The sequence below is a fragment of the Strix uralensis genome, chromosome 1 (assembly GCF_047716275.1).
Source record: "Strix uralensis isolate ZFMK-TIS-50842 chromosome 1, bStrUra1, whole genome shotgun sequence".
Lineage (NCBI taxonomy): Eukaryota > Metazoa > Chordata > Aves > Strigiformes > Strigidae > Strix > Strix uralensis.
Window position 1 is genome coordinate 62,795,371 of NC_133972.1, and position 14,176 is coordinate 62,809,546.

General features: G+C 36.0%; 1 protein-coding gene across 1 annotated transcript in view; it reads left to right on the forward strand.

The window, feature by feature from the left end:
* The window catches only part of PAXIP1 (PAX interacting protein 1), a 35,846-nt gene that overhangs the window by 19,403 nt on the left and 2,267 nt on the right, over positions 1-14,176 (forward strand). The window contains exons 7-17 of the mRNA XM_074868866.1: positions 1,504-2,230; positions 3,066-3,160; positions 4,122-4,217; positions 4,553-4,690; positions 5,949-6,070; positions 6,638-6,822; positions 6,957-7,000; positions 9,549-9,616; positions 10,013-10,115; positions 10,998-11,166; positions 12,923-13,023. Of these exons, the coding sequence (XP_074724967.1) occupies positions 1,504-2,230; positions 3,066-3,160; positions 4,122-4,217; positions 4,553-4,690; positions 5,949-6,070; positions 6,638-6,822; positions 6,957-7,000; positions 9,549-9,616; positions 10,013-10,115; positions 10,998-11,166; positions 12,923-13,023 (1,848 nt within the window). The remainder of the gene's footprint in view (positions 1-1,503; positions 2,231-3,065; positions 3,161-4,121; positions 4,218-4,552; positions 4,691-5,948; positions 6,071-6,637; positions 6,823-6,956; positions 7,001-9,548; positions 9,617-10,012; positions 10,116-10,997; positions 11,167-12,922; positions 13,024-14,176) is intronic.

Genomic DNA, 14,176 nt, shown 5'->3' on the forward strand with positions numbered 1-14,176 from the left:
TTGTATCCTGCTTGGGTACCAGTCTTGGGTGGATTCCACATCTTGGTGCACAATCTTGGAAAGTTAGTGTTTACTTTAAACGTCAGATTTCTGCTGAATGGCAAGATCTGTAATAATAAGGCATTTTGCAGATACAAAGGTACTTTCTGAATATAGCCCTAGGATACTTTTGAAAGTTTTATCCCTTTATTTTGAAATATGTGTCCTGAAGCTTCTGTAATTTGGACTTTTGGGACTTTTTTTGTGGAGAGCAGCATGAAGCTATCTCCTCATACTGAGCCATGGAAATATTCTTTTTGTGTATGTTATTTTTAGTTATTGAATGTTTATACTGTGGTGCTGTCTAGACATTAGTGATGGGTAATGCATTGATAATTGTGGTTGTAAATGTATGCTATACCAATAGTATCAAAATTACTTAGATGAAACCTGAGATGTTTTGATTGTAAAAACCACTTGAGCCACTTCTGGTGAAGAGTTGATGGACATCTCATTGAGAGGATACAGTTAATTGGCTTTGTGTTGTAGTGATGTGCTTTGATTACTTACTCTGTCTCACACACACACATCACTGGAGTTTACACTGTATGTGATGAAATAGTGTGGGTGAAGGAAACAAGCTTTGCAGGATTCACCAAAGCTGATTTCACATTTAAAACACTATGGATGGCAAATCTAGAGTTTCCTATTGCTCCTTCTAATTTTTAATAGGTAGTTTATATTAAAATTCTTCAGTAAATATGTAGAACTCATCCTAATCTGTTAGTAATTTGCCTCATTTTCCCTTTTCTGATGCTTTAAAAACTGTCTTGCTAACTTGTGTCTGCTTAGTGTGAAATGATTTTTCCTTTAACGACGAGTTCTACATCTAAAAATGAAATTGAACTCCAGATTACTTTGGCACTCTGTGGAAGCCTAAAATCTGTTATTCTTAAGTACAGGTGGTTAGGGTTTTTCTCCCCAAGAAACTATTAGTGCTCAGCTGATCAATGTTTTTCTTTGTATTTTGGGATTCAGTTTAAAAAAATAGAGCTAAATATTCCTGAATTGGTTCAAAAGAAAGTGAAGTTGTATTGTTACCATGTTTCAAACAGCACTAATTAGTAAAGGCAGTATTAGCAATTAAGTTAAAGAAACTTTGAACTTAATGAGCCAACAGGATTGTGAAATTAATATTACAGTTGATTGCGTTGCTCAATGTAATTATTAATATAGTGTTAATAGTCATAATGCTATTGGAGATATCATCAATAATACAGGGATAGGTTTTAATCTTAAATTTTGCTGAAATGCGCATTGCCTTAGGAGCCGTGTACCTCCACACTTTTCTATGTGTAAGTCCTGTGTTTTCATTTTGCTATTAACAGTTAAAGATTTTTGTTTAGCTCACAATATATTTAAGCATAGCGTTCTTTTGAGAATTGTATTTTCCCAGTAGTTCTTTAAATATTTTTAAAACTGAATGACAACAAAAAGGTCACAAAACTAATCTTTGTTTTCTAGATATTACAATCACTTTCAGCACCTACAAAAAGTTTAGAACAACAAGTAAATCATAGCCAACAGGCACATCCAAATGCGGTGCTGTTTAGTCAAGTGAAACTAACACCAGAGACACATTTATTACAGCAGTCACATCAAGCACAGCAGCAACAGCACCATCCTCTTTTACACCTTCAACCTCAACAACTTATGCAGCTACAACAGCAGCAGCAGCAGCAACCCCAGATATCCCAGCAGTCTTTCCAACAGCAACAGCCTCATCAGTTTTCACAACAGCAACAGCAAGTTCATCAGCAGCACCAGTTTGCACAACAGCAGCTTCAGTTTCCACAGCAGCAGTTACATGCTCAACAGCAGCTACACCGTCCTCAGCAACAGCTCCAGTTCCAACAGCAGCATGCTTTGCAACAGCAACTTCATCAGTTGCAGCAGCAGCAGCTACAACAGCAACAGTTGCAGCAGTTGCAGCAACAGAATCTGCAACAACAACAGCTGCAACATCAGCAGCAGCAAATACAGCAGCAGCAGCAGTTACAGCAGCAGCACTTACAGCGATTACACCAACAGCATCAGCAACAGCAAATGCAGAATCAGGCAACACAACACTTAACTCAGACATCTCAAACACTACAGCATCAAGTTGCAGCCCAGCAGCCACAACACCACCAGCAGCAACAGCAACAACTGCAACAGCAGCCGCTTTTTGGACACGATCCAGCTGTGGAGAGTTAGTAATTATTGCCTTCTGATCCTGGAAAAAAGTGGCTAATGACACGACATAATGTGGGTTAGAATAGAAAAAATAATGCTGTGTTTACGGTATGGGATTGTTAGACTTAGAAATGCCATTCATGGCTCAGGACCTGTTTTACTAATTTTTAGGCAAACAGATTTAAATCATAACTAAGGATGATCCAGAAATCTGAAAACCATGAGAGCGCTGACGAGGTTCTCTTTTCAAATATATACTTTATGCCACTAGCATATAAATTATGAGAACAGTGTTCTCTATGCATAGCATACATTTTTTAATTTTTTTTTTTTTTTTTTTGCTTTGGATGAGAGGAAGGGGAAAGCTTTCAGACAGCATAACAACTGGAAAGACATCTTAAATTTCGGAAATACTAGTAGATTAATGAGGATTCAGTATCAGATAGAAGGTTGCCATGCCCTGCTTTGAATTCTGTCCATGCTAGTAGAACTGAAAGCTTTTTGATTGTTTCGACTATTCATAACTGATCTGTATAAAAGAGTAAGTTGTCTTACGTTTTCCTTTCAGTGCCCCTTCCTTCTGCCCCTTTAATCCCCTTCCTCCAGGAAGAAACCCACCCAGAACAAAAAAAAAAAACCACACACAACCTGGGCTCAACTCTGTCTTTAGATGTGGCTGTCAGCTTTGCAATTTTGGATCTTGGTTTTCTCAAGAAAGATTTACTTCAGAATTGAATGATGATTATAACCTGGTGATAGAAAAGATTAGTGTAGCAAATATGTTCTGAGATGAACTCTTCAGACTTGTAAGTATTTAATTTTTTGTTCTTTTATGTGCCAAACTATTCCAGTTCCAGAAGAGTATTTCCTACTGGGCTGTGTCTTTGCAATTGCTGATTACCCAGAACAGATGTCTGACAAACAGCTGTTAGCGACCTGGAAACGGGTAAGATTCTGCTGTATTTTTAAAAAACTGTGATAGCATAATGTCATAGTAACTAAATTCAAAAAGAAATTATTGGAAGTATTTTAGCACTGTTCACTTTTCTTTAGGTATCCTTTTGTGTAATGTTTGTGTTACAACCTAAAAACCGTTATTCAACTGCAGCTGACCAGAAGAAGTAATAAAAATGCTTTATATGTGCAGCCTGGTTGAATTAGGTCTTTAGTCGTAACATTAGCTAAATAAGATACAGCCTTAACTATTTCCTGACTATTTATGCTTTTAATCACGCAGTTGTAGTGCAGCAAATGTAATACAGCATTGCTATTTAACTTGATTGTATAAGAAGACTTTTTTTTGCATATGATCTTGGCATTTAATAGCCTGTGAGGTATCCACCTGAGTGAATAAGATGGAGGAATAGAGTGTTTCTATTTTTTGCCAACTTCTATTTTTCAGAAAAATCTGATTGTATCCTTTCCTAAATGAGAGGACTTTGATGTTCTTCAGAAACTTCTGATGGATTTTATAGTTGAATTTTCCCTACAATTTTGCATAATCAAGTAAGCTGTTGACATTTTTAACAGCACTTGTGTTTATTGCTGAGATAGAATTGAATAATTCATGAAAAATTGTTTGATAGTTATACTGCAAAAATAAAAATGTGAGAAGGGTTATTTTTGTTTATATATCTTTATTTGGGTTTTTTTTAATTGATTCTAAAAAATAGACTTTTTGTAGCTCACTGAAAAGGTGCATATTTAATTTTGTTTTCACATTTTTTTTTCAGAAATGTTCTTAAGCTAGATATCAAACCTTTTTTGGGGGGGTAACTCTTCGGTGAAATGGTGCTAATGGTGGCAAGTGTCCTAAAGAGTAGGCTTTCATATCAGACTGTTTGTTTCTTAGGGTAATTTTAAAATTGTTACATATATTAGAAGTTCTGGGTTTGTTCTCTTACCAGGTCATTCAAGCACATGGTGGGACAGTGGACCCTACCCTTACAAGCAGATGTACTCATCTTCTCTGTGAAAGCCAAGTCAGTAACATGTATGCTCAGGTAAGCAAACTAGTACCATGTATTCATGCATGCTTTTGTTTTATTGCTGGAAAGGTAGGGCTTTACAGTATGTACTTCATGCTTAGATTGCGAATATAAAATTAAAGTTTTTCATGATGTGCTTTTTTATGATCTGTGGTTTATGGTATAACAAACTTTTATAATGCATGTAGTTAAGTAGATTTATTCCAGAGAAGACTAAAAAAGATGCTTTGAGAAGGAGGATCCTGAAAAAGTAGAGAAAAACAAACGAAATTGAAGCTTTGTATTGTAGAAAGAGTTTAAAATAAAGATGTATTTTGGTTTCTAAAAGCAGTTTATGAATGTATTCATAGGCTTTAAGAGAAAGGAAGAGATGTATTACAGCACATTGGCTGAACTCAATCTTGAAGAAGAAGAAAATGGTACCACCTCATCGAGCCCTTCATTTTCCAGTGGCATTTCCACCAGGAGGAAAGCCATGCTCTCAACATGTAAGAAGAAAAAGCTTACTTCTAAAGAATGCTTACTTCATTACATGAGCAGTATTAAGATACAGCTAGAAAGTGCTTACTCAAAGCAAAATGCACATTTCTTTTGTCTCAGAAGAAAAGCTTCTGTTAGTGCATAATAGTGAGTGATTCAGAGTGTTTTGCAAGTCTTACCAAGTTCTGAGTGCTGAGGTGCAAAGATTGCCTGAGTTATACATAGCAAGATGACAGGAATCCAAGCTGTGCAGTTTTTTACTAACAGCACGTCTAACAGTATATAACCCAATGTTTTGAGGGGATTTTTTGAGGGTTTTTCTGGGTCAATACCTAGCAAATATCAAAAAAGAAAGCCTGTGCTGTTAATCGGGGAATAGGTCACACTTCCAGTAGCCTGTGCAATGAGAAGCACTGGGAAAGTTGAATTTTGTGGGGTTCGGAGGTGAACTTGCAGTTGAATTGAATGCATCTTGAAATGCACTGTGCATTATAAAACAAGGTGCCAAAGTATGTCTTGGCATTGTGTTTCTGTGTGCTGGATGCAGACATACGGGATGATGCCCTTGCTACTAGCCTGCTCTAAAAGACATAAAAAGAAATACAGGTTTGGGAAAATCAGAATATAACAATATGCATGTGAACACAGTGGTTAGTAGTAAATGTAATATGTAATGTAATAAACATAGTTTATTATCAGCAACAAAATTGCTGATGCCTTTTCCTAAATAAAAAGGGAGAATGGCAAAAATGAAAACTTGGCAAGAATAAGGGTAAGAATGGAAGAAGTGGAATTACAGTTCACCACCTATAATCTGTTGGCACAGGTTATTTGGCTTTGTGGCAGGAGATTTTTAAAAGTAGAGTAGGGCAAGTACATTTAAGCATTTCTCTGTTTCCTGAATATAAACAGCAGCAGAAGAAAGAGGTGAGACATGCGAGAAAACCAGCTGTGAGTTCTTTCATAGTAAAACTGCAGTCTTTGTAAATGAGAAAAGGCTGACCAGCAGAATGAAAATGGTTCTTCCTGAGTCAGAACTGGTGCTAGAAACCTGAAAATTTTATGTATAAACAAATCACTTTTAAATTGTATTGTTATGTATGCTACAAGCCACGTTTTAACTAAGTACCTATATGCCATGGTCATGATACTGTATCTTTCATTGTAATGTAAAAAAGTTAGTAACAGAAAAATAATTTCAGCAGGAATATTTTGTAAATACCATCTATGTTCAGTTATTTGTTAACTGTCTCTTTCTGTCTGTAGATAATCTCTGTGACAGGATTTGTTGATAGTGACAGAGATGACCTCAAACTAATGGCCTACCTAGCAGGTGCCAAATACACAGGCTATCTGTGTCGCAGCAATACGGTTCTCATCTGTAAAGAGTAAGTGGTTTATCTCTGCAGTACTCGCATTCTCAGTTGCCTATTGCCAGTTAGTGCTTTTCTTAATGTGAGGTGCTAGTTACATCTCATTATAAGAATGTCAATTTTAATCAATTTTGCAATTTGATAGCAACAAACTTACTGATGAGTTTCTTGAACTAAACTACTGCACACTGTTACATGATAAATTTTGCCTTCTGAAGACAGGCAAAAGAAAAGTAATTTTTAATTCCACTGTTCTACGGTCTTTTATAAGGGATGCTGATACATCATCTACAAGTAAAATATCTGTTTTTTTAAAAAAATAATTATTTTAAAACATTGGGGGAGGGAAAACTAAGTTAAATCTGGGTCTAATGATTCCATTTGGGGTAGAAATTCTCCCCTGATTGACTTGTCCTAAGATGTAAAGCAAAAGTATTTTTTCAGAGTATCTACTTTGTCATGGTTAAAAGAGATAATAGGCAAACACAGAAATAATGGTATTTTAGGTTTATTATTAGAAATTGCTATTTTACCTATTTCATTGAAATCCAATTTTTTTTTTCTTCATCTCTGAACAATAAGGCCCAGTGGCTTGAAGTATGAGAAGGCTAAAGAGTGGAGAATACCATGTGTAAATGCACAATGGCTCTGTGACATTCTGCTAGGAAATTTTGAAGCTTTACGGCAGATACAACACAGTCGGTATACAGTGTTCAGTCTTCAAGATCCACTTTCTCCTAGTCAACATCTAGTTCTAAACCTTCTTGGTAAGAGTTTTGGTCCCAAAATCCTGTGTTCTGTAGCATTTCTATATGTACCCATTTAATGAATAGAAGCATGTGTCTTCTGTTATAAATAACGTTGCAGTGGTTTAATTTTTGTCTTGTTCTTCATTTTCTAGATGCTTGGAGAGTCCCATTAAAGGTATCACCAGAACTTCTAATGGTATGTGGAATTGTTATAAATATACAGCTATTTTTATAAGATTACTCTTTAGTGTTTTTAATGTGTGAGCACTGTGTATATGGTGTAAGCAGCATGCCAGAGGGACTTAACACAGACCTGTAATGAACCTCCTGAGTGTACTTCCTGCTAGCGTTCTCTCTATTCTGAGAAACCATGTTTTGTAGAACTAAGAACCTGCACTATGATACACAAAATCAAGTTACTTTTGAAACATCTTGGGCTAGTGTTTCAGTCTTCAATTTTTACATCAGACCTTTAGAAAGGGCTTAGTATTTTTTGAGTCAGTACATGAAATCAGGCCACATAAGGGTTTTTAAGGCAGAGCACCAAAGATCAGTAAGAATTTTGTTAAATATTGACTAAATTTTAAATAGGATAGTTAATGTAAATTAAGGGTGGAACTACTTTATATCATCTCTTTGAAATATCCTAACAATTAAAACCATGGGCATATATACCATATATTTTATAATTTAAAAATATATCTTGCTTTAAAAAGTGTAGTTGATAACCCTCGGAATAACAGCAGTGTAGATGAACAACAGTAAGGATATGAAGAAGGTACCTTAAAGATACAAATCATTTAGTTCTTGGCATGTAGTGTATTCTGTGAAACATGCAAACATGAGACAGGTGTAAGAGCTGAGGTGGAAACTGCAATTATCTTCTGAACTGTTTCCTTGTTTTGAATATGTAGAAAACTCTTTTCAGTTTTTGTATTGTAAATTCTCTTCCCATTTCACGTTTATACTTGATAACTATTTTCAGTGTCTGTCCTGATGAAAGTAAATCCCAATTTGAGCTAGTGAGCTTTCAGTTCATTTGTACAACAGATGACTCGTCAGATAACATTTTGTATTGCACAAAAACATTTTGCCATACCACTTTTGTTCTGGATCACTTCTTATCTCAGTCTTTTTGTATACTTCTTCAGAAAAGAGGAGCTTAGTAACTGTAATAACTTAATTTGTACTAATACTTTAAATAGGGTTTGGGGCAGTATTTGTCGTTTAGAAGTAGCCATTACTATATTCCTGGCCATAAGTTTGAAACATTCTTCTTATAGACCCCCGTGGAATTGTTTTGTGGGCCCATAGTAAACTAATTTTAGGAAATTTAAGTACCTTCAAAAATTTGTGTGGCAAAATGAAAAATCCGTGAAGATATTCACTATGCACTATTAATATCTAAAATAGCTTTTAACTATTTCAGTTTTGAGTTTGTTACCATCACCCTTTGTGTTCATGCTGCAGTTGAGTTCATCTTAGAATTGGGCGTGTGCCGCCTTTGTGTGACTCAAACCAGGTGACACCCCATGTTTTGTCTTATGTAGCAAATGAAGAGAACTTAGGGGTCAGAAAGCCTAATTTAGTACCTCCCTTTCTGTATTTACTGTATGGGGACCCTTCTTGCCCATGTGAAGTGAGAGTCTTGTAACTTATGTCGAAAGGGACTTCTGAAGGTAATCTGTCCAGCTCCCCTCAGGATGCCCACGTATGAAGAATATGATTTGGTAATAGAAAATGCCAGGCATGTGGAAGTGTCAGACAAGGTACTTCACTGCCTTCACAGTAGGCTTTTCTATTTGTCTTTGGATATAAAGTATGGTGTCCTCTTTTGAGGACAGCTGTCTGTCAGATGGTGTTGATGCCATCTACCTTTTGCATTTTCATAGCTGAAATGTCTGTCAGAAAGTGAGCGCCTGCGCTTTTCTTTCAGCTGCTCTTACCAGTGATTGCCTAGCATAAAAATGCATGTCCCTGAGAATAGGGAACAAACCCCTGTGGCCTGTTCCTCCCAAAGGACCGTCCTCACAGCGAGGCTGGAATAATGCTGCCTGTCGTTCTGGTCATGTGCCTCTAGTATTCCTCATTAAATTTCAGATGTAGATTTGAAGGTTAAAAACGAATAGATGTCACACGCTCCTGCAAGTGAGAGCTGTGGTTTCAAGTTACTCAGGCCTGGGAGAGCCTAAAAGCTACATTTCTCTACCCCTGGGGAAATGCTGTAGTAGCCGATCTGGTTTTGGGGAGGCAGGAATGTCTATCCAGTGAGTACCAGAGCATCCTCTGGAGCATCTGTTTAGGTAGTGAGGGAACTTGAGTGTTTAAAACACAGCTGTGAGTATTTTCTGTTGATACTTAAGCACCTGAAAGAATATTGTAGCCTTCATGTATTTAACAAATGGATGGGTTTTTCAGTCTCTTTCTCATTTAATTATTTGGGATTTCCGTTGATGATTATCAACTTTATTTAAAGAAAAAAAAGTCCCACAGTATTTTATTTGGTGTACACTTAAATAGTTACAGAACTTTGTGGAGAAGCTTTGGTTAATGCTCAGCTTTGCTTGAGTCAGTTGTGTAAGCAGTAGGGGCACCAATATGCATTCAGTAGTGTGTCTTTTTCATTTGCGTTTTAATTTTCTTTGATATAGTCTCAGAAGATCAGCATATAGTTTTCCTCTTTCAGAATAAAGTTTGCTTCCCTCGTCAAATCAGATATAAACATGTAGATGATCTAATTTCAGGGTGTGAGGTTGCCTTTGAAACCAAAGCAAAATGAATCCAGTCTTCAGCCGTCTTCCAAAAGAGCAAGGTAAGAATAGTGAGCAATCAGTGTCATAGTCCTTAATTTACTTCTCCATAGAAGTGGCAGCTGGCCATCAGTCTGATTCCATCCTTTGCCCTGCTAATTGAGATAACTATCAACGTTTTTTCCATATTGCCAGCTACTCAACTGGCAGGAGTAAAGTAGTGACTAGAGAGTGAAGTAGTCAGAAGACTGGGAGAAAACAAACAGGAGAAAATATCCTGTTCTCAGCCTATTAATTTTTTCTTCAGAAGAAGATTGATTGTGCCTAATTCTCATTCATCTGAGTAATTCGATTGGTAAAAGTTGCAAGAGTGTGCTTGTCTATTTTTTAAAAAAAACAAACCAAAACAAACTTCAGGCGCGAACTTCTCATTCTGCTGTATTTCATATATTTTGTAGGATTGAAGACCTACCACCACCTACTAAAAAACTCACCCCAGAACTGACGCCAATGGTGCTCTTCACAGGATTTGAACCTATGCAAGTTCAACAGTACATTAAGGTGACTTTCATGCTTATCTCTAATGAACTACATTGAAACATCTGTTAACTTTTTTCTTGATGTTGAATTTTTCCTAAGACTTGATTAGCATACGTCTAGTGGATAAAAACCCATAACTTACTGGGACTCAGATTAGAGTATAATTTGTGAAATGAGTTTTATTTGGTAACTGTTCTGCTTCAGTTAACTGTGCTTTTGTGGTACTTGTTTTTTCTTTCTGTATGATTGTTTTAAAAGGCAAGAAGGCCCCTTCTACATTTGTTTTTAAATCAGAAAACTTCATGACCAGTTTTAGGTGAGAAAAGTAGGATGGTTGTACTGGATAAGACCCAAGATTTTTCTGGTTTAGTTGCTGTATGTAATGCCGAAAGAGAAAAGGGATAGTTACTCAGTATCATCAAAAATACATGTGGAACTGGTGTATTTAAAGAATACATGTTTTTCATGAGATGCTTTTCTCTTCAAAGAAAAGACTGGCAAAATTAAGTTTACTGCAGCTACAGTGTACCTTCCATAGAAAAGAGAAAAATTATTAATCTGCTTACTTAAATTTAATAGCACGTTTCACTTCAAAAAAGATTTTAATTTGTGTCCTATAGTTATTTCCTTGCTTAACAAAACCCAACCCAAAAAACTGCAGAAGCAGAATGTAGCTTTCAGTCTTGCCTGATGAAATTTGTGTCTGGAAGTACCTGGATTTTCAATGGCTTTAAATTCTGTCCTTTAATCATCTTTAGTAAAGGAATGACTGTAACACAGAAATCTCCTATATTTACTGTTTCATTAGGAGTTTAGTTTTATTTGATGGTGATGATTCTTCATTTTTTCCTCCAATTTTTAGAGGACTAATCCATTCTGATTTGTGTTTTGTACAACTTTCAGAAACTCTATATCCTTGGAGGTGAAGTAGCAGAATCTGCCCAGAAATGTACCCATCTAATTGCCAGTAAAGTGACCCGAACTGTCAAGTTCCTGACAGCAATTTCTGTAGTCAAGCACATAGTCACTCCAGAGTGGTTAGAAGAGTGTTTCAAATGCCAGAAGTTTGTTGGTAAGTTAAACTAGTATCACCTTCTTATAGTAAACTTAAGGTTCATTGATTCAAGTATGGGAAGATGGCATGCAGGTTGAAATACGATTTGTTGTTCTGACTTCTGACTTTAGAGTCTCTTGCCAGTTTTCTAAAGAGTTCAGTTTTGAAAACAGAGATTTTAAGTCTACAGCAAATCGGACTAGTGTAGTTCATAACTGATGTTATGTTTAAGCAAATACACTAGCAGCTAGTTTGTATTTCACTTGAGGTAGAAGGTTATATTGGAATCGTTAAAGCTGTCACAAGAACAAATCACATTTTTTTAATTGAGTGCTCTTTCAACAGAGCATCGTGTTTCATTTAGTTTTCATTTGATTTAATACAGTTTCTTTCCATTAAATGGAAATAATAAATAAAAAAATACTTTAAAAGTTTGCTTTAGAGTGATTAAATAGTTGGATGTTGTTAAGCACTGTATTTGTTTCTCATATAAACATTTGCAGATTTTTACCTATGGTTACATTACTTTTTAGGCCCCAAATACTTTTGGTTTCAGTAATTTTTCTAAAATAGAAGTTGTAAGGAGCTAAGCCACTGTTGGAAATACATACAAAAATGCATTTGAGTAATTGAAGTTAAGTAGTCTAGTACCGTAACTGTGTTGGAAGATACTAACTTTGTGTTTACACTGCTTTTTTGCTGATAGAAAAACAACATAGATGGTTTTGATCTTTTGACAAGGATGTTGGATCTGAAGAAAACGTTCTTAAAGGCTGATTATTTGTTTTATGACTGTTTTATTCTTTTTATATAATTTGCTTGTAAGGAGCAAATGTATAACATGACTGCCTAACCATCACAAAGACTTCAATCTATGGATAATTAACCAGTAAACAAGCAAACATTTTTATAGATCTAGAGAAGGCAACTTGCTTGGTTGAGCATCAGTGAACTGGGGAATCAATCCATTTGGAAACTATTAGAAAATAAAGAAGGCCTGGGAATTTAGAAGGATGACTGTTTTGATCTAATACTTGAAGTACTTAATCTACTGAAATTTAGTGGATTTGTAGCTAATGGGCTGCCTTCATTTTTGTACCTAGTACAATGATGGCAAATATGGCAGTTGTTTAGAAAAATTGTCCTACTGGTTTTCTTTGTCTCATGGAAAAGTATTAACAGCATCTTTTGCAGGTTGTCAGAACTGTCCTTGCAAAGACCAATTTGTTCTCCATATTATTTTTTTTCTTTAAACTTAGGTGTTTTGAATTAAATCTGATTTAGAAATGTGTTTGACATAGTTTTGTGTGGAAAGATGAAGACTGAAATTCCATCCCTGTTAAAAAAAAAATCTGCTGAAATAACAGGACAAGGGAAACAGATGGAAAGTTTGCTCTGTTAAGGCTGCATGAGGAATTGAAGACAGTTTTTGGGCTCTTGTAGGTTGTCACAGTGATTTTGCACTTAATCATTCTGTTCCTTTGTTTGTAGAGAATAAGTAAAAGTTTGCAAGTTCCTCCAGTAACTCAGAAAAAGGGACTTCATAGAACGGTGGTTGTTGCTAGATACACAAGTGTGAAATACAGTTTTATTCTCCAAGTAATCATGGGTCATTGTTGTAAGATGCCTAATAAAAGGCAGTATTCATGTTAAAATTAGTGAGTGTTTACCATTTAGAGTCCCCCTCCTGCCAACATTTTCTGATCAGATTAGATCCTGGGTTACGTGAATGTTTTTGTCTTTGTGTGTTACATCATCAGCCATTCTTTTTCAGATGAGCAGAACTTTGTGCTCAGAGATGCTGAAGCTGAGGTGCTGTTCTGCTTCAGTTTAGAAGAGTCTCTAAAGAGAGCACAAGTAGCTCCACTGTTCAAGGTATGTGGTTTAAAAGGACGTTTAAATACTTGGAGCTTTTCAACCTAAATTTTTCAGCACTTGGACCACAGCTTTTGTAGCCAAGGGCAATAAAACAGACTAACGTATAGCGTGAAGCATTTGTTTTAAATTTTATTTTTTACTTTATGCCCATTTCCTGCCTAAGCATTGTTGGGATGGATCTAAGCTCTCGTGAGTGACTGGATCCTGTAGATGTGAACAAAACATGCTCAATATACTCAACAGTATTTGCTCCCTTACAAAATTCAGAACATTGCTCCATTATTTGTAAAATGCCACTTACAGAAGGGACTTTTTGTTTGGTTGTTTTTTAACACCAACCTGGCAGTCAAAGCACTTGCCCATAAAAATAAGGGCCTGGGAGTAAGTTTGCACTTCAGCCGAAGGGAGTTATGGTCTGATTCCCCTTGAAAACTGCACTTAACCACCAGGCTGTTGGTGAGGAGGATGCAAGATAGTTTTCATGCCTCCAGTTAAAATGTCACAGTGCAGAGAGATACATGAAGATCCAAGTTGCTAGAGATTTTTCAGTGTAACTGAACTTGAGATTTTTTTCTTGAGGCAAACCACCTAAAAAAATGGTATTTTTACAACTTGTAATGAATAAGAATCTATGTCTTCTATTAAGTCTACATACTACATTTCACTCACTTTTGCAGTATAAATATAAAGGTTATTTGTTTATTCCTAGCTGGTAAACAGAGATAATCTACTTTGTGATCTGATCACTTGTATTGCTCTCAGAAAAGTAGTGGGGTAATTTTTGTCAGAAAGTAATATATTGGCTATTAATTAAGAGATTAAAGTTCTTTTGCAACACTTGAGACATCCCTGTGCTTGAAGAAGCAAGGAGCATTGATGTTCTTATATATATTACCAAGCTGCAGTTACTTTTTTTTTGTTGGGTTTTTTGTTTGTTTGTTTGTTTTTAAAACCATAGTTTAACCAGTGGTCATTTGAAGGTTTCCTGGTTGTTATTTTCCAGGTGTTGAAATAAGCACACCTAGGCTGTTCCGACTTATCAAAATCGTGGGTTTGCCCCTCCAGGGAAAACATCAGTGGAAATTAAGGACAATTCATCAGCTGATGAATCTGTTGCCATAAGCTGTGATATCTAACACCAGCTTACAAA